At 41.9% G+C, this 21,275-nt stretch overlaps 1 protein-coding gene across 4 annotated transcripts in view; it reads right to left on the reverse strand.

The window, feature by feature from the left end:
* LOC121287100 (uridine-cytidine kinase-like 1) overlaps positions 1-21,275 on the reverse strand; it is a 127,955-nt gene that overhangs the window by 51,391 nt on the left and 55,289 nt on the right. For 3 of the 4 annotated variants that reach the window (XM_041204636.1, XM_041204635.1, XM_041204637.1), the window contains exons 2-5: positions 13,415-13,608; positions 5,967-6,073; positions 4,990-5,160; positions 1,547-1,618 (exon numbers count right to left, since the gene is read on the reverse strand). In XM_041204636.1, the coding sequence (XP_041060570.1) occupies positions 1,547-1,618; positions 4,990-5,160; positions 5,967-6,073; positions 13,415-13,608 (544 nt within the window). The remainder of the gene's footprint in view (positions 1-1,546; positions 1,619-4,989; positions 5,161-5,966; positions 6,074-13,414; positions 13,609-21,275) is intronic. The other variant, XM_041204638.1, reaches the window with a different exon arrangement.

A 21,275-nucleotide genomic window follows, 5' to 3' on the forward strand; every position in this document is an offset into this window, starting at 1 on the left:
GCTCCCTGTACGGGCGGTGGGGGGGGGGGGGGGGGGATTCCCCAACTGCAAGAGTGCGCCCTTTCACACATGCGTGCAAAAGAGCGCACATCTCCCTGAGGCTAAGTGCTGCCTCAGGGAGATCGCTGAAAGGCAGTGAAACATTAAAAATAGAAATATAAAAAAATCATTAACATGTCCCCCTCATGTGAAAATGTCACACGAGATGGGACATGTTAATGGAGTACACAAGAACTTTATTAAACTTTTTTAATTCCGATATCAAACCTCAACCTGCCACTGGATGAGGTTTGTTAAAACAATCACTTACCCATCTGCTCGTTGGGCCCATGCGCCGAGCCGAAGTTCACACGGGCCCCTCAAAATCCTGGTCAATTGGTCACTTAATATCCTTAACAAGGCCTTTAATTAATGGTGGGCGTGCGTCGCCACCCGCACGTCAGCCAAAAAATTCAGCCCCATGTTCTGAGTTTTGCAAGCATGGGCTGTATAAGTACAATTAGTACTCTACCTGTTGCAAACAGCCAAAGGGACGTGCTGTTTGATATGATCTGCCAGTCATTGGGACCTAGGTTCCTGGTATCACACTGGCACTGAAATTAACATACCATATTATTCATTTATGTGGTAGGCAGAGGATCTTTTGGCTTGATGGCAACATTCTGTAGGAAAAAAAACACTCATGTTGCTACTGCGTAACAAAAGTGTGCAGCAGTTGCCTTTACCTGCTTATCAAATGTTTGAGATACCTTGCCCTTCCAAAGTAATTTGAAGGAAACTGGGCACTTGTCCGGCCCAACAGTGGCGTCTTAGCCATTCATGAGTATGTGCGACACACAATGAGCAATGGGAGTAATTATTAACCTGCAGGATAGCTTTGATGCATTCTCCATGGAAGCACCTTGACCAGATGCAAATTGCTAACCAATCAGCACCCTTTTCTCATGCAGTATAAACTGTTGCTCCCTTTGAAATTTGGCATTCTTGTTCCTGTCCTGATGAGTGCAAGACCAAAAGCTTCAACAGCATGTCTCTTTTATTAGCAATATTATTACAACTTTTAAAAATTCACAAGTACAATTTATAGAAAATCAAGCATGCACAAAAGGCCAGAACTGGGTGAGTATGTAGATCTCAGAGGATTGTAGCTCAGGAGGGGATCAGAATGGGGTGAGGCCATGGAGGGATTTGAACATAAATTTGAGAACTTTAAATTTACATTTCTGTGAATTACTCCTCCAGTCTCCACCAAAATACGGAGAGTCACTTTTGGCCCATCTTGTCCCTTCACCTCACCTACCACCCGGGCACACTCAACATCAGAGTTGGTTGACGTTGGTTCGAAATTCCTAAGGTCACAACTGGTGAGCTGTATTGGGGTGCCTGAATGGGATCGTAGCTCACCAGCTTCATACCAACAAACCAAAGGTCCAATTTGGATTTGGCATCAAGCCGACATCCTTAGGGTCACACTATTTCACAGTGGAAACTGGGACAAGTTGCACTTCCCCTTCAAAAATACCAAGTTTAATGTAATGATGCTTACCTTCAGCAATTCTTTATCAGCAAATGCCATGATGCCTTCAAAAATGATCACACTGGCTCCATATAATGTTTTCTGAAGCACAAAATACATACAATGAATCAGTTTGTAGCAACAATAAAAAAAAGCCATTTTAATAACATTAATTGGATAATAGATTTTGGAGATATAACACATACTCCAGATCACTTAGCAACTAGCCTTAAATGATCTGATTTGGTTAGAGCAATTAGACGGTTCATCCTGACCGAATAAAGTAATTTATAAATGTAAAATTCTATTTGAATATGATTTTCTCCTCTTTCCTTCCACGTCCAAATTATACAATTCTTGTCTGATAACAATGAGTCTGCCATCACTTCTGCCTAACCAATGTTCAGAAAGTGCTAAACTTCAGGCTGAGTGTGTGATTCACCCAAATTTGTGTTGCCTTTCACCAGTTCCACAATTGAGATTCTGAGTGGGTGTCACAAAACCATGGCTCTTGGAATTACACGAGGAATACCAATGTTCAAATGCTTAACATTTATGTCTGAAATCCCTCTCTTATTTTAGCAGAGGTTTTACCCAAGTTATTTCAAACTGGATAACAACTCTATGGGCAGGATTCTTCAGTCGACGTGCGGGCATGTGCCTGACACACCTGAGCATGAAATAAAGCGTGCTGACATCAGCCAAGCGTGCTGACGTCAACACGCACGCTCACGATAGTTCGGTTGGCGGGCATGCGCCGGAGCCGGCAGCGCACCCACCGACAATCAGAAGACCTATTAAGGCCATTAAGTTAACAATAGTGCTGAATTTGTCACTGCCTGCTCAACCTAATGGTTGACAGGCAGGCAAAAAGGCCAAGTGGCCTTTGCATTTGTTAGGAAACCTCATCCACGGACAGGATGAGGTTTCCTAAAGCAAATAACAATAAAATAAAAATCTTACACTTGAATTAAAAACATGTCCCTGCTCATGTGACAGAGTCACATGAGGGAACATGTTTTATGATATTTTATTTTGTTCATTAGTTTTTTTAAACAGCGCTTCATCTCCCTGAGGCAGCTCTGTGCCTCAGGGAGATTGAAGTGCTATTTCGCGTGTATGTGCGAAGTCCGTGTGAGGCCGGCTCGCCCTCCTCCCCACGCCCGCCCTGGCAGCGCTCAGCACTGCCGCTGCACCCTGGGTGGGCCTTAATTGGCCCGCCTGTGTAAAATCGTGGTGCGGTGCTGATCGCAGGTGACAGTCGGCTTTCCGACCGCCCCCATCGAGTACTCCTGCCAAGGGCAAAATTCCTCCCTATAAAATTGTAGAAACGGAAATTTAGCCAAACATTCAGCATTTGTGCACCAGTGTCCCATTGCAAAACTTCACTCTGTAACTCAGGATGTTTGTATGTCAGAGTCATTCATTGTTATTATTTTAGCTACAGTCATTAGGTAACTAAAGTAAAATATTCTGATCATAGTCACATTTTAAAGCTAATTTTCAAGCTATTTATTTATTCATTGCAGAAGTTAAATCTTCAAGTACATTTTCTTTGTTTTTACAAAGCACTTTCAGCGCAGCACAGAGCAGCAAACTAATTCACTTTTTACACTTCTGCTGAGCAGGATAACAATGGAAGATCCCAAAATGGGTTCTGCAGTGTTTTACAAAACCTAGGAAAGTTAATGATAGTGAAGCATAACACAGGACTTGAGGTTGCAAAATACAACCCAAGAAAATTGTGTTGCTGCTTTTTTTTCCCCTCAGCATTGTGTTATGCGTTTTAGATAAATTACATTAATCAGATTAAAATTAGAAAACAAAATCATAAAATCAAAGAAATACTGTGGCTACAAGAGCACAGCAGAAGCTGGGTATTCTGCAGGGAGTAACTCAATTCTTGACTCCCCAAAGCCTTTTCATCATCTACAAGGTAGGAATGCGATGGAATACTCCATATTTGACTGGATGAGTGCAGCTCCAACAACACTCAGGAGGTTTGACACCATCAAGGAGAAAGCAAGCAGCCTGCTTGATACCCCATAAACTACCTTAAACATTGACTTCCTTCACCACCGGCAAAATGATTGCTGCAGCATCTAACATCAACCAAATGCAGTGCAGCAACTCACCTTGGTTTCATCAACAGCACCTTCCAAATCTGCGACTTCTACCACTGAGCAGGAAAAGGCCAGCAGGAAACCCCACCCCCTCCAAGCCACACACCATCCTGACTTGAAAATATTTTGCTAATCCTTCACTGCCGCTGGATCAAAATCTTAACACTCCCTACCTATGGGAGTGCCTATACCTCATGCACTGTAGTCGTTCAAGAAAGTGGCTTACTATTGATTCTGAACGGCAATTAGGAATGGGCAAAAAATGCCAGCATTCCCAAGGATACCCACATCCCATTAACAAATAAAAAGAAATTGCTACAGTGGTGCTAACTCTTCAAATGGAGCCAAGAGTGTTGAAGGGTCAGTCACAAGGGGGCATAAGTTCAAAGTAAGGGGCAGGAGGTTTAGGAGAGGGATGTGAGGAAAAACCTTTTTTACCCAGAGGGTGGTGACGGTCTGGAATGTCTGCCTGGGAGGGTGGTGGAGGCGGGTTGCTTCACATCCTTTAAAAAGTACCTGGATGTGCACTTGCCACGTCATGACATTCAAGGCTATGGGCCAAGTGCTGGTAAATGGGATTAGGTAGGTAAGTCAGGAGTTTCTCACGTGTTGGTGCAGACTCGATGGGCGGAAGCGTCTCTTCTGCACTGTGATTCTGTGTGATTCTGTGATGTGATTCCCAACCTGAGAGCCTTGTTACTGATTAGTCAAGTGATGGAAACATCATTTCACTGTTTATCTTCTCAAAACCCTTTATAATTTTGTAAACTTCAAACAGACTCTGGCTTTATCGTTTTCAGCTGCAGTGAAAGAGTCTCAAATTATACACAAACCAACCATGTTTTGTCTACACACAGAAGAAAAAATACAGTGTGAAGAATAAAACAACTTTTCATATCTCTGAAATTTATTAAAGTCAAGCAAATTAAAAGCACATTGTTTGCAAAGCTAGGGGATCCCATTGCTGGTTATGTTCCAGTGAATCTTCATTAATTTTTTTCCATGGCTGTAACATTTTCCTTTAATAGGATGCCTAGAACAGCATAAAAATTATAGCTAAGGCAATGGCCAATATCATGTACAAATTCAACATCATGGCTGGAATTTTATGACCCCATTGCAGTGGGGCTGGGATTGGGACTGTAAAATAAGGCGAGTCAGTCTAAACTCCATCAACTTTGGCAGGACCTTAAAATCCCACTGCCTTAAATTCTGCCCCATGTCTTCCTCTTTGTATTAACATATGTGCTAAATCTGTTTATTTCTTTATTAATATGACAAAAGCTTTGCCTCAATTAGGCCTTAATTTTCCTTTGGAGCAGCCCCTGTTTTACTGCATATTGAGCTTACCCATTCTTTCTTCCGACTGTGTGATTTAAAATCATACACAGGGATTTTAACACTTTTCCCTTGTTTTAGTTTCCTGAGAGTGGACACAATGAGATCAAAGTCAAATGCATCAGGATGATCAAAATTATATTCATTGTTGGCAGCTCGCTCCTGCTGCTCTTCACTGAGGACCTATAGGCAAAAAAAAATACTGAGTATGACACACATGGCAGCAATAGTTGTAGGAATAGATATGTTGTTGTGACTCACACAGGGCACAGCAAAAGTGCTATGTATAATATTGTGTGAAAAAGTTAGCAGCCAGCTGTTGTGATATAACGTATGTGTGCCTTAATCAGGGAATTTATCATAAACTGCTGTAAATCACTATCACCTCGACAGGATGTGATGTAGTAGTCCCATGACTTTTATACAGTCTAAAAGCAGGAGTAGAGATCTGAGATGCTATACTTAGTAACCCAGTTAACTCTATTTGCATATAGTCTTATCTTCAAATAAAAGGAGTCACATTATTATTTTAAATGGTACTTTTACGTCAGAGAGAAGGATGTAATATCGGCTTCATGGCTTATTTGATTTTGTTTTCTCACACAGTAGTATAACTTGGACTCCCAATGCATGAAGCTCACTACATTGCAAAATCTGCCCGTTAGTGATCACTATTGCACTGCTAATTGTTTTGCTGTGATATACAGGAGAATTGAATTCAGCATCGGTGCCACTTGGAGAGGAAAACCAACATTGCAATAATTAATTCAAATAAATAAACAAACAAACAAGATTTTGAAGAAGACTGTACAACTGGATATGAAAGTACAACAATCTGGGAAGGTTTTTCCCATGATTCTCAGCGTTCTATTACAAGCCCAGTGATTCCACAATCAAAGAGTTCCTGCTCTGTTGGTCTTTTTTTTTGCACCACAATAGACTTGCAACAGGTTAAGTAACTAGAATTTATAAGCGAAAAATAAATGCACCTTGTAAAAGGAATCCACAGCTAGAAGCACGACCCAGGGAACATCCAAAGCTTCTATTATCTTCCTGGCCACGGTAGTTTTCCCTGAAGCACTACCACCACACAACCCTAAAAAAGAACACAATATGTAAGATGATGTTTTCTGGACCAGTAACAAAAAAATTTTCCTTTTTAAAAATATTCACCCATTTAACCTTCCCCTTGTCTGAAAATCACCTCTAGGCTGCAAACAGCTCCTAATCTTAAGGGAGGAGCTGGTGACTTACTCCTAGGCCTCTGAAACTCCCACTTTAAATCCCATAGCTAAGAGGTTAGTGAATACATCCTTGCCCTCGAGTTGTCTCCTCATCCATTTCAGGGAATGCATGGCTTTCATCTGTCAACTCTCCTAACAACTGCAGGGAGATTGCATATTTTTAGAAGGCAAATCCAAATCAATGGTCTGCGTCCTGTCGTGTCCTAGTTTATTCTAAACTTCAAATTAAATTTTGTATTTTAAAACTAACCACAAAGGGTTGCAAAAGATGGTCGCCCACTGATGACTTGACCTTTGTTGGTTGAAAATGCTCCCCTGCCTCAAGTGGGAACAAAAGAGACCTTCCAGACTGATGTATCGATGTATTTTCCTGAAACTAATTAAAAAGGGTAATTTCAAACTGAATGAATCATTCAAATACAAAGACACTGGTTGTATCAAACTCTCAAGGTGTCAAACGACAACACAAGATATGTACTCAACGTAACCACCCACCTTATTTGGGAAAGGACTTTGAACTTGTAAAAGGTCACATGAACATTTAAAATCAGCAAAAGCTGCTTGCAGAAAGGGAATCCCATCAAAAGTCATCAAATCAGCTGCAAGTCATCTAATCAGCCCAGCTAATAAACAATACCTTGAAAGTGGGAGAGGGACTCCCCCCAACCTGTTCCAAATTTTGAGAACCAACCTCCTGGAAATCCGACTACAAGAAACCTTGCCAATTACTGAGAATCCTTCGCTTTACCAGACTTTCACTTCAACTATAGCATAATCTTCAACTAAGAAATTACAAGCCTTCCACAGAAGACACTGAGATAATTATCAGTTGCAACCCTATTGTTTACCTTCATCTGTATCTTTTATTTTTGTGTGTGAAAGCCTGTATGAGATGAGTGAGTGAGACAAAGTTTTTAAAAATTCAGGGCAAGTGAGTGATAATAAATAATCTTCTTTATTTCTAAATGCACAAAAAGCTTGCTGTTGAAATTATTTAATTGGGATTCTCATTCTGAGGCTAAGACAACACATACCTTTTAGATGCCAACATGCTGATCCCAGGCAGAAAAAAGAAGCACACAAATTCTGTCTGTGACAATCCTAAAACATCCTACTATAAGCTCTAATACCAGTAACTAATGGCAACTTGGCTGAGCTGGTGAAATGCTTTTGCCTCAAATCCAGAATTTTGGGGGTTCACACCACACAGAATTGAGAACATAATTTCGATTGCTACTCCAGTCTAGTGCTGAGGGCATGCTGCATTGTCAGGGGTGCTGTCTTTCCACATAAGACTGCTTATTGCCTCTGGCTAAAGATCCCATGGCATTACTCAAAGAAGAGCAGGGAGTTTACCTGGTATCCTGAAAAACACTCTCAACCACCAATTAAAATCATTCATCCCGATCCACACCACCTGATTGTAGAATTTTGCCATGCACAAAATGGCTTCCACATTCACATAACCACAGTAATTCATTCATGGGTGCTCTGGCCAATGGCAGGTTCTTGGCTCATTGTCTAATAATGCTTCATTCTGAGCTGCTTTCTTGGCAGTTTTCGTCAGTGTGGTTTGCCAAAGCCTTCCACTCTCAGGGGCAGGGCAAGGAGGCAGGTGCCAAGTCTACATTGACTGGAACAGGAATTGAACCTACACTGTTGGTGATATTCTGAACCACCCACTAGCCATCTTGCCAACAGAGCTATAACCAGCCCCCTATGCACATCAAAAGCACTTCAAATTAACTTAATGTTTGTGACGTAAATTGAGATGTTTCTAAGAGGCATAATAAGACACTATATAATATTTATTTTCTAATATTTTTCCCCAATAGCTGACAGAGAGTGAAATCTTCATTAAAAATGGGAGAATGTCCATTGTCTTTTCAAGCACAGCCTCTCACAATTTTGTTAGTGCATTAAATATATAGAAAGTTAAGTTTGCTTCGGCTTTACAACAAAATAAATTACTCCATTAGGCTGTTAATGCAACCACCCTCACTAACTGATGGTAAGTGTATGTTTGCCATTTTGATCTTTTCTAGCAATGAGACACAGAAAGGCAGAAATCTAGTCTTCTTTTCTAGTTGAATAAATGAGGAAGAGAAGATTTAGTTTAAAGTTGGGAAATAAATATCCCAGGGTACACAGCATTTTGAAAAGTCAGGCAGAATGGAAAAGGGGGCAGAGTAGCCCTACAGGAAAGGATGATATAAGGACATTGGTTCAGAAGATCAGAAAGTAAAATCAGCATGGGCAGAGATTAGGAATAACAAGAGCCAGAAAACATTGGTGGGGGTAGTTTATAGGCCCCCTAACAGTAGTTACACTGTCAAAGTATTAAGCAAAAAATAATTGGAGTGCGTAAGGCAATCTAATAACTGTGGATGACTTTAATCTTCACATAAACTTGGACCATTCAAATTGGCAAAGGTATCTGGATGGTGAATTTGTAGAATGCTTTTGTGACAGTTTCCTGGAATAATATTGTGGAACTAACTAGGGGAAATATTGAATTCCATATTAAAGTTTGAAAGCGACGTACTCCAGTCCCAAACAAAAATCTTAAGCTGAAAGTAAGCCAATTATGGGGGTATGAGGGCCGAGCTAACTAAGGTTGATTGGGTAAATTGGGCGATGTATGGTGGTAAATAAAGACTGGAATTTTCTGGCCCTGTCACAGCGGATGCAACAAGCCAGCCAAAAGCCCATTAACTTAGGTGGTACCAGTAAATCCCACTGAAGATGTGGGGAACACTTAAGGAAACAATTCTAAAAATGCAACAAGAATACATTGCATTAAAAAACAAAAACTCAGCAAGTAAGTTTCATCTATGGTTCAATGAGGAAGGTAGAGATTGTATTAGATTAAAAGAAGAGGCTAATAATGTTGCAAAGAGTAACCGTAGGCTTAAGGATTGGGAGACTTTTAGAAGCCAGCAAAGTGCCACTAAAAAGTTGATAAAAAGGGAAAAAATAGAATCTGTGAGTAAACTAGCCAGGAATGTTAAAACAGGTTATTTAAAGCTTTATAAGCAAATTAAAAGGAGGAGAGTAGCTAAAGTACGTTAGAGGCAAAGATAGGAGAAATTATCATGGGGAATGAAGAAATGTCAGAGACACTGAACAAATGTTTTGTGTTTGTCTTCATAATAGAAGATTTAAATTACATACCAGAAATAGAGAGTAACCAAGGGCTAAAAAGAATGAGAAGCTTAAGGCCATTAATATCAGCAGAGAAAAAGAATTAGAGAAATTTAAGGGACAAAATTCCAACAAATTCCCAGGACCTGATGGCCTACAACCTATGGTTCAAAAAGAGATAGCTACAGTGATAGCAGATGTGTGGTTATGATCTTCCAAAATCCCCTTGTTTCTTGAACAGCCCCAGTTGATCAGAAATTAGCAAATGTAACACCACTCTTCGAGAAAAGAGAAGAGAGAAAACAGTGAGCTATAGGCCAGGTGGTCTGACAGCAGTCATCGGGAAAAAGCTGGAATCAATTATTTGAAGTTCGTAAAATGCACTTAGAAAATTGTCGTATGATCAGACAAAGTCAACATAGTTTTACAAAAGAGAATTGATGTTTTGTTTATTCTTTTCATTGAGATGTAAGCATGGGTAGCAAGGCCAGCATTTGTTGCCCATCCCTAATTGCCCTCAAGAAGCTGGTGGTGAGCCACTTTCTTGTACTGCTGCAGTCTGTCAGGTGCAGGTGCACCCACCGTGCTGTTAGGGGGAGAGCTCTAGAAGTTTGACCCAGTGACAGTGAAGGAATATGATACACTTCCAAGTCAGGATGGCGTGTAGCTTGGAGGGGAACTTGCAGGTGGTGATATTCCCATGCATCTGCTGTCCTTGTTCTTCTAGGTGGTAGAGGTCACAGGTTTGGAAGGTGCTGTTGAAAGAGAGTTGGTGAGTTTCTGCAATGCATCTTGTATTTGGTACACACTGCTACCACTGTGCGTCCGTGGTGGAGGGATTGAGTTTTTAAGGTGGTGGATGAGGTGCCAATCAAGTGGGCTGCTTTGTCCTGGGTGGTGTTGACCTTCTTGAATGTTGCTGGCGCTGCACTCATCCAGGAAAGTGGAGCGTATTCCATCACACTGCCTTGTAGGTGGTGGACAGGCTTTGGGGAGAGCACATACTTCAGAATTCCCAGCCTCTAACTTGCTCCTGTGGCCACAGTATTTATATGGCTGGCCTGGTTCAGGTTCTGGTCAATAATAACGCCCAGGATATTGATAGTGGGGGACTTAGTGATGGCAACGTCAGTGAATCTTATGGGGAGATGGTTAGATTCTGTCTTGTTGGAGATGATGTAAGGAAGAGAAGCCTGATTTGACACAATTCGAAATCTGGAAAACCAGACAGTACTCTCAAGTAGCAACACAAAAAAAAAGACATTGCTCAGGAAAAAGAAACTGTGTAAAGAGGCCTTGACAAGGTTTCCAGAACATAATGGCCTCATCAATAAAAAATCTTTATCAGGAAGTTTGGCAGGCAGACGGTTGGGATTTGGTCTAGCCAGCCAATCAGCTGTTAATGTGGTCTTCAGATGATGGAATTTACTGAAAGGAGGCATAAGCTGAACAGTGTCAAATTTTTAAGTTTGAAACAAAACGTGATTTAACAGCGGTTACCTTCATCAATGGGTGATGAGGCCTCATTGATGTACTATCGTGTCCACCATTGAAAGGAACAAGGTATAAAAGAAATTGTTAAGGTAATCTAATCGATTGTATATAAGTGCTGAACAAAAGAACATAAGAAATAAGAGCAGGAGCAGGCCATTCGGCCCCTCAAGCCTGCTCCGCCATTCAGTAAGATCATTGCTGATCTGCCCCGGTCTCAACTCTTCTTTCATGCCAGCTCCTCATGGCCCACAACACCCCAATATTTCCGAAATCAATCTACCTCTTCTTTAAATGCTGTCAGTGATCTAGCCTCCACAATTCTCGAGGGTAGCGAATTCCAGACATTCACCATCCTCAAAGAAGAAATTTAACTATGTCCCCTAGATCAAGATTCCCCCACTAGTGGAACCATCTTCTCAACATCTACCCTGTGAAGCCCCCTCAGAATCTTGTACGTTTCAATAAGATCACCCCTCATTCTTCTAAACTCTAATGAATAAAGGCCTAACCTGTTTAGCTGCTCTTGATAAAGTCAACCCCTTCATCCCAAGAATCAGCCTAATGAATCCCTTTTGAACTACCACCAATGCCAGTGTATCCTTTCTTAAATACAGGAACCAAAACAGTACACAGTACCCTAGCTGCGGCCTCACCAACACCCTGTACAGTTATAACAAGACTTCCCTATTTTTAAACTCCAACCCCCTAGCAATACAGGCCAAAATTCTATTTGCCTTCTTATTTATTTGCTGCACCTGCATGCTAACTTTTTGTGTTTCATACACAAGAACACCCAGATCCCTCTGTGTTGCACTTTTTTTTTGGAGTCTCTCTCCATTTAAATAATAGTCTGCATTTTGAATTTCCCTACCAAAGTGCATGACCTCACACTTTCCTACTCCATCTACCAAGTTTTCCCCCCACTCACTCAACCCATCTATGTCCCCTTGCAGTTTCCTTCTGTCCACATCACAACATGCCCTCCCACTTATTTTTGTATTGTCAGCAAATTTGGATACATTACTCTGCCCCCTCCTCCAAGCCATTAATATAGATAGTAAATAATTGAGGCCCTAAGCCTAATCCTTGTGGCACTCCACTAGTTAAATTTTTCCAACCTGAAAAAGACCCATTAATCCCGACTCTGTGTCTTTTGTGTGTTAATCAATCCTCAATCCATGCTAATTCATTACCCGCAATACCGTGAGCTCCATTCTTGGGCAATAAACTTTTATGTGGCACCTTATCGAATGGCTTCTGGAAATCCAAATACACTACATCTACCGGTTCCCCTTTATCAACTCTGCCTGTTATATCCTCAAAGAACTCTAGCAAATTTGTCAAACATGATTTCCCTTTCACAAAACCATGTTGACTCTGTTTGATTGCGTTAAGCTTTTCTAAATGTCTCGCTATTTTTTCCTTAATAAAGGACTCTAGCATTTTCCCAATAACAGATGTTAGGCTGACTGGCCTATAGTTTCCTGCTTTTTGTCTCCCTCCCTTCTTGAACATCACATCTGCGGGTTTTCAATCCACTGGGACCCTCCTGGAATCCAGTGAGTTCTGGAATATTTCTACCAATGCCTCCACTATCTCTGCAGCCACTTCATTTAAAACCCTTGGATGCAGGCCATCAGGTTCTGGCAACTTGTCTGCCTTTGGTTCCATTAGTTTGTCAAATACTTTGCCCCTTGTGATAGAGACTGTTACAAGATCTTAACTCCCATTAGCTCCTTGCTTATCTGATATCTTTGGAATGTTTATAGTGTCCTCCACCATGAAGACCGATGTAAAATATTGGTTTAAATTATCTGCCAGTTCCCTGTTCCCCGTTTTAAATTCTCCAGTTGCACCCTCCAAGAGTCCATGCTCACTTTAGCCACTCTCACTTTATATACCTGTGGAAGCTCTTGCTGTTTGTTTTTATATTTCTTGCCAATTTACTTTCACAATCAATTTTCCAAGATAGATAGGTTCTTGACTGATAAAGGGATCAAAGATTACGGGGAATAGGCGGGAGAATGGGGTTGAAAAACTTATCAGCCATGATTGAATAGTGGAGCAGACTCGATGGGCCGAATGGCCTAACTTCTGCTCCTATGTCTTATGGTTTCTCCCTCTTTAATAGCTTTTTAGACTTCTATGCTGGTTCCTAAAAAATTCCCAATCCTCTGGCCTACCACTAGTTTTAACCGCTTTGTCTGCCTTAGATTTTGATTGGATACTCTCCTTGACCACCTTTGTTAACCACAGGTGATTCATCCTTCTCATCGAGTCCTTTTTGACCGGGATAATTTTTTGCTGAGCTTCATGAAATATCTGCTTTGAGCCACAACTACAGTAAAATGACATTGTTTCCAGCTTCTTTCTGGGTTACACCACAATTTGAAAATTATATTTTTTTCAGTGTTGGTTATCAGCTTTAAACTTACAATCAGGATGCTTAGATATATTATTCGGGACAGGGTAAATGGCATCATTTGCAAAAAGTTTTCAATCACAAATATTGAAAGCCCAATTCTGTAATTGTCTCAGACACATGTATTGCTTACCAATAACAAATGCTTCTTTGGACTGTGTTCCATGTTCATTATACCAAGGAGGCCGCCCTGCAGTGTAAATTGTTCGCTTGCTTGTTCTTAAAAGTGGTGGTTCAGATTTGCACTGGCTTGTGGTTCGCTTTCGTGGTGACAAAGTATTAGCCACAGGGGGTAATAATCTGTCTAAAGCCTCTTCGCTGCTGCCACTGCAAAAAAAAAGAAGAGTTGTGTTAGTTATTCCCATAGTTAATATACATGGTTTTTCAGTCAGAAACAACAAAAGGCTATTGGGCCTATTAAAACTCATCCCGCAGGTACTCTTAACTCTATCATCAGAGCTCAATGTCAAATCACTTCTAACATTTAAACATTCCAGGCTGAATTTTCACCAGAAAAGCAGGAAATGGGAGGTGGGTTTGCTTTCGAGTCAGGAACCTGCCTCGGGTGAGAAACTGAGCTGCTATGCTAGGAATTTTGCGATTCTGTTAAATGGAACTATGGTTTCATTTAGGGAAAACTGCTTTAATATAGTCTAAAGTGCTTTCCACAGGGGGCAGAGAAGCTTAGAAACATAAACCACATGGATTGAAATAAGCGATCAATCACCCTAATAGGTGTATGCTACCTAAGATAGACTACCTAATAGTGAAAAGGAGGTGGAGGAAGAAATAAGTAAGGAAATATATGAAATGAATAAGAGACATAGGCTGCAATTTTCTGGTCCCGCTGTGGCAGGACTCTCCATGAGGGATGCGGCGGGCCAGCCAAAAGTCCACTGGCTTTTGGTAGGACTGGACAATCCCAGAGGCTGGCAGGGCCGGAAAATCCCACCTGTAGAATAATAATCTTGGGAAATTTTAACCGCCAAATAAACTGGCAAGAGGCAGCAAAAGGGGTCAGTGAAATAGGGTTTTTACAACATGTGCAGGATTCCTTTGTTACCCAATATGTAATAAACTCAGGGCAGAATATTACAGCCCTCCAATGGCCGGTTTGCAGGTGGGGTGGGCCTGTAAAATTCTGTCCTTCCCACCTGCCTGCCTCTGACCTGGCAGTGATTTTATAAGGGCAGGTGGGGCCTAAGGCAGCCCACCCACCCTCACCCCAATTGAATCCCTTAAGTGGCCAATTAATGGTCAATTAAGGGCTGCTACTTTCCATCTGGCTACAATTTTTATAATCTTTAAAATGATCGACCTAAACAGAGTTGGTGTATTTGGTGACTGCTTTGGTGCCTTCGGAGACAGCGTGTTTGGCTGTCTCCCTGGCCGAGATGGTGTGGCACTTGTTGTTGTGAATGAGATGCGAAGCCTCGGAGGCGATGTGCTTGAAAATGTCGACAACAAAGGAATTCATAACACTCATGGCCTTGGACAAGATCCTGGTGAAAGGGTGGGCCTGGGTCAGCACCCTGTACACTTAAGTGGAATAGCCCTGCTAGCGAGATTTCTTCCGCTTCTTAGGCGGCTTCTTGCTGACTTTCGTCAGCAACTGTTTCAATGCTTACGGGATGTACCGCCCTTCTCCGCAGCCGCCACCTCAGGCATTCCACTCGACCTGGACTAACTCAAGTCAGGTTGGTTGCAATTTTTAGGTAGGCAGTTGGTGGTCAGGGACTGAGGGTGGGGGGTGGCGAAGACAGCTCAGCAGGTTAGCTTGCAAGGGTGGGAAGGGGAGGGTGTCTCTCCTTCCCGATTGGGAGCCCCACCCAAGGTCTGCCCCTCTACTCCCTGGGTGCCCCCTCCCTTCCTGGGTATTCTAGAGCTTAGGGGCCAGGCAACCGAAGGCACACTAATGGCGGAGTAATTAAAATTGGGGAAGCACAAAAGGCCGGAATTAGAGGAGCACATATATCTTGGAGGGTTGTGGGGCTTGAAGTGATGACAGAGATAGGGCAAGGCGAGATCATGGAGGAATTTGAAAACAAGGATGGGAATTTTAAAATCAAGATATTGCTTGTCCAAAAACCAATGTGGGTCAGCAAGAATAGGGCTGATAGGTGAACAGGACTTAGTGTGAGTTAAAACAAGGACAGCAAAGTTTTGAATGGCCTCAAGGGCAGGATTTTCCCGTCAGCGAGTGGGAGGAGGGGTCCGCTCGCCGACGCATAAAATGACAAACGGTGACGTTGGGCAGAACTCCCAACCTCACCACGCCCCATTTAAATTTTCAGGTAGGCGGGGGTGCAGCAAAATTAGTTGTGCGCCCGCCAACCTGTCAATGGCCAATTGAGGCCATTGACAGAGTCATTGAATTAATTAATGGTTCTGATGAAGAGTCATATGGACTCAAAATGTTAACTCTGTCTTCCTCTTCACATATGCTGTCAGACCTGCTGAGCTTTTCCTGAAATTTTTGTTTTTATTCCAGATTTCCAGCATCTGCAGTACTTTGCTTTTAATTAATGGACCTGCCCATCCAACCTTAAGGTTGCAGGCAGGCCAGAACCCCTGGCGGGCTTCAGAAAAAGCATGAAACCTCATCCACGGGTGGGATGAGGTTTCATGTACGTTTTTTAAAATTTAATTAAAGTTTTTTACAAAGTTATGGACATGTCTCAACTCATATGATAGTGTCACATGAGGGGACGTGTCAGAGATTTTTATTTTCTTGCGCGCCTGCATTTCAACTTCCCCCCCACAACGGAGTGAAAATCCTGCCCCAAGTTTTCAGGGGTTGAATGTGGGAGACTATCCTGGAGAAAAAAATCACTAATAAATCCAATAGGGAATTCAGGAAAAACTTCTCTACCCAGGGAGTGGTTAGAATGTGGAACTCACTGTCACAAGGATTAGTTGAAGGGACTAACATAGATAGATTTAAGTGGAAACTAGATTAACACGTGAAGGAAATACAATGTTGATGAGGTCAAAAGAATTAGGGTGGAAGGAGACTCCTGTGGAGATTTAACACTGGCACAGAGCTGTTGGGCTGAATGGCTTATTTCTGTGCTTGAAATACTCGGTAACTGTGTCATAATGTGTTATCTATGTGTGATAAAAATAGATTGCAGCAATCAGAATAATAAACATGATTGGATCAGGAGGTTAAGCAGCACTGCAAAATTCACACATAAACTGTGTGCATCCTACAGCTGTGTTTATCAAATGAAAGCCAGGTGCTTTGCAGTTTTGACTTGAAATACAGAATACCTTACATACTGTAACTGGACAACGAGAAGCACAACAAAATTCAACAGCTGCAATATTACTCAATTTCTCTAGATTGAATTTTCCATACATTCATAAGAACAATAACTTGCATTTGGGTGCCCTGATTGCTAAGTAGCACTGAATCTTTCACACTTACACTTCTGATCTGATATTTCTAAAGATAATGCACATACACAGCATAATAATCAGGTAAGATTACAATGAGCGACGAGAGGCAAATGAGTCCGCACTCATTTGGGAAGCCTCACCCACTGGGAGCACAGACTGAAAATCTGGCACACGTTAGAATTATTGCTGAGATTATTGTCAGAACCTCATTATATTGCTTCATGATAGAGCATTTCCATTTTACTAACTTGTGAATTTGCAGATGATTTTGCAGATGTTTCAATGGAATATCAGGTGGGGGTACAGAATGGGATGTCATGCTGATCCCATCAGTTTCCCACCAGCTCATTAGGTTAGAATTATCATTAAGGTTTAAAACAAATGCAAAAATCAAAAATTTATATATATTTCACAATAACATGATTAAATTTATCAATTGTAATAAAAACAGCATGTCAGATCTCAGGGTAAAAATCAAGTATGTTCAAGGAAATTATTAACTATGAAGAATGTCCTACAGTGTACCTTGTACCATTGAGCTTTTAGTAAAATATTTACTCATTCTCCAAATAATGTCTGTTGAATTCTTTCAATTCTGCTTTCCGACATAGTTAAAGCAAAGTGGTTAAAATTTGATGCAGGTCACTTTTATACAAGCATTAGAATTTTAAGACTTTCTTCTGAAATGAGCTTCTGTGAGAAACAACATGCTATAACTACTACAAAAAACTCAATCTTTAAACCAGAACCTATCTAAATGAGGAAATTTTTAACATACAGAGAATTTGCAGTAGTCAGTTTGCATAAGTACAATAAGTTGACCCTTCACCTAAAATTGCTCTACTCAAAGTGAAAGTCGAATTTATTTTCCAATGTTATTTTTGGGGGAAAAAAAGGTTGTGCTCAGTGGTAATTTAACATTGGTTGTGAACAGATATATTGAATCCTCAGTGCTACACCAATCCATGCATTCCAAAATTAACAGTAACATACGTATTTTCATATGCAGCTTAAACAACCAGATCCTGCACCCAGACTCCAATGCCTCTGCCCCTAGCTCCTCAATTTGCTATCAAAGCATCTGATGAAAAGCATCAGTGTGTTTTAATGGCACGATCAGGTTCACTGTAGCTTTACACTTTGAATAGTTAAATAATTATCTTTGCAGCAAATTAGTATTTTAGTCATGCATCCAAAAAGTTACAAGGGAACACCAGCTCTGTTGGCCACGAGCCAGGTGCTGACAAGCTTTTGCCTTTACGGACCAGATGCAAAATTGAAATCCATGTCCCTATAAAATTTTGTATATTCACATTGCTGATACTAGTGGATCATGATGTTCCGATTTAGGATTTTTCCACCAAGGGGCCATCAGCACTATAAAGAGCCCTTTCCAAGCTGCCAAGCCTATAAACTCAGAGGACAAACCAGCAAATAAGAAATAACGCATTCCAAATAGCACCAAACTGCTTTAACTGCAGGAGCTAGACTGCTGTGATTATAGTTGCACGTTGCCAATAGACTTGGGGTGGAATTTTACGGCAGCGAGATTTTACAGTTCCGTCGAATTCAATTCAACAGAGTTTAGAACGGCTCACCGCATTTTATGGCCCCATCCCCGTGGCATCAGGATCTTAAAATTCTGGCCTTGAATTTGAGTGCCCCTACACTAGAAACAATAAAGATGGAAACCAGATGATTTTGAGAGACTGAAAAGTTCCCATATGATCTTTTTACAACCAGCAAACATATGTAGATACTTAGATGAATTGGAGAGGTTGGGGCTGTTTTCCTTGGAAAAGGTTGAGAGGAGATTTGATAGAAGGGTACAAAATCATGAGGGGTCTAGACAGAGTAAACAGGGGTAATCTGTTCCCATTTGTGGGAGGATCGAGAACAAGAGGACCCAGACTTAACATAATTGGCAAAAGAAGCAATAGAGACATGAGGGAAAACTTTCTCATGCAGCAAGGGGTTGGGATTTGGAATGCATTGCCTGAGAGTGCAGTGGAGGCAGGTTAATTGAAGCATTGAAGAGGGATTTGGATTATTTTCTGAAAAAGAAGAACGCGCAGGGCGAAGGGAGAAAGCTGAGGAGTGGTACTAGGTAAACTGGCCTTTTCAGAGCCAGCGCAAACATGATGGGCTGAAGGGCTTCATTCTGTGCTGTGACCATTCTGTGATACTGAAGGCTGACTTAGAGAGCTGCATTTTTATACAGGGGCAGAGAGATGACCCTGAAAATTAGTCTAATAGACTGGATTTTAATAGTAGGGAAATACTTGAACTGGCTCTAGGACCCATGAGCCTTCTTGGGCCTGCATGCAGTCCCGGCAGTGCCTACTGATGCACTTTTGGCACTGCTAGGAGGACTCAAAATGTCAACTTTTTTCTTCTCTGCCAATGCTGCCAGACCTGCTGAGTTTTTCCAGGTAATTCTGTTTTTGAGCTGGCCAAACCAGTTGACTGGCAGCTCCCAAGAGCAGTATCTCCTTTCAGTGAGGGTGAAAGTCTCAGTGGCAGCCAACGTAGCCCACCTGCAGCGCATTATGGCGGTGGGACAGGCTGGCGTCCAGTGAGTCGGCTCCATGCCAACCTTCCTTCCGGAGTTGTGGGGGGGGGGGGGGGGGCGTGGTGGCAAACCACCCAGCCTGGCAACATCCTCAAATCTCCTCTGTGCCCTCTCTAGTGCAATCACATTCTTTCTGTAATGAGGTGATCAGAATTGCATAATACTCAAGTTGTGACATAACTAATGTTTTATACAGTTCTAGCGTATGTGTTCCACGCCTCAGCTAATAAGTGAAAGGATTCCATGGCCAGGATTTTCTGTTCAGCGGGCAGGCACGGCAGGCAGGCCCGAGAGCGGCCGGGAAACGTCCCACCACCTGAGATCAGCCCCCAGCCGCTATTTCACACTGGCTGGCCAATTCACAGCCTGCCAGCGTGAAGGGCGCACTGAGGAACTTAGCGCTCTGTGGGAGGGGGTGGGAGATGCATGAGCGCTAAAGTCTGAGCAGGCGCATGGAAGCGCACACTGAAAGCTCCCTGAAGGCATCGAACTGCTTCAGGGAACTGAAGAATTGTGGATTCAAAAATAAAGATTTTAAAAATGAGAGAAACATGCCCCCACATGTGACTCAGTCACATGAACAGGGACATATTCAAAACAATGTCAAAATTTTAAAATTTTCTTTCAAGTACTGTTGGAAACTTCATCCCGCCCGTGGGCAAGGTTTCCTAAAAAATCCAAAGGCCGCTTGAACCACCTGCCCACCAACCGTAAGGTTGGACAGGCAACGAAAAATACTGCTTAATTAATTGATTAAAGGGCTTAATAGTCCTCTTAACTGTCAGCAGACACACTGCCAATTCTCACTTGTGCCCACCCACCAACTGAAATATCACACGAGTGCGTGATGACACTTGGGACACTTGCCAACGTCATCACGCACTCTTTTATGCCCGATCCAATCGAGCACATGCCCGCCTGCGGTATGTAAAACCCTGCCCCATATGTTTTCTTAACTATTATTGACCTGTCCTGCTACCCTCAGGGTTCTGTGGACATCCATTCTAAGATCCCTCACTTCCTCTACACCTCTCAGTGTTCTCCCATTTATTTTGTATTCCCTTGCCTTGTTTAACCTCCCCAAATGCATCAGTTCACACTTCTCTGGGTTGAATTCCACTTACAACTTTTCTGCCCACCTGACCAGTCCATTGATATCTTCCTGCAGTCTACAGCTATCCTCCTTGCTATCGACCACACAGCCAATTTTTGTGCTGTCTGCAAAACTCCTTGATCATTCGCCCTACATGTACGTCCAAATCATTAATATATACCACAAAAACCAGGGATCATCGTACTGAGCCCTGCAGGACCCCACTGGAAACAGCCTTCCAGTCACAAAAACATCCGTCAACAATTATCCTTTGTTTCCTGCCACTGAGCCAATATTATATCCAGCTCGCGACATTCTCCTGGATCCCAAAGGCTTTTATTTTTTTCAACCAATCTGTCATGTGGGACCTTGTCAAAAGCCTTGCTAAAATCCACGTAGACCACATCAATCACACTATGCTCATCAAACCTTCTTGTTACTTCCTCAAAAAATTCAATTAAGTTTGTCAGATACGATCTTCCCTTAACAAATCCAGCCGAATGTCCTTGATTAATCTGTCATAATAAAAGCAAAATACTGTGGATGCTGGAATCTAAATAAAAACAGATAATGCAGGAGAAACTCAGCAGGTCTAGCAGCATCCATGGAGAGAGAAACAGAGTTAACATTTTGAGTCCGTATGACTCTTCAGAGCTTAATGGACTCGAAACGTTAACTCTTTTTCTCTCTCCAGACTTGCTGAGTTTTTCCAGCATTTTCTGTTTTTATTTTTGTTTGCCTGTGTGCCTAAGCTTAAATTGATTCTAATAATTTGCCCACCACTGAGGTCAGACTAATTATTCTATCCCTCGCTCCCTTTTCAGACAAAGGCACAACATTAGCAGACCTCTGATCCTCTGGGACCACACCTGTATCCAGTGAAGATTGGAAAATGATGGTCAGACCCTCCGCTAGTTACTCCCTGGC

This window comes from Carcharodon carcharias, chromosome 14 (genome assembly GCF_017639515.1).
Source record: "Carcharodon carcharias isolate sCarCar2 chromosome 14, sCarCar2.pri, whole genome shotgun sequence".
In the NCBI taxonomy this organism is placed as follows: domain Eukaryota; kingdom Metazoa; phylum Chordata; class Chondrichthyes; order Lamniformes; family Lamnidae; genus Carcharodon; species Carcharodon carcharias.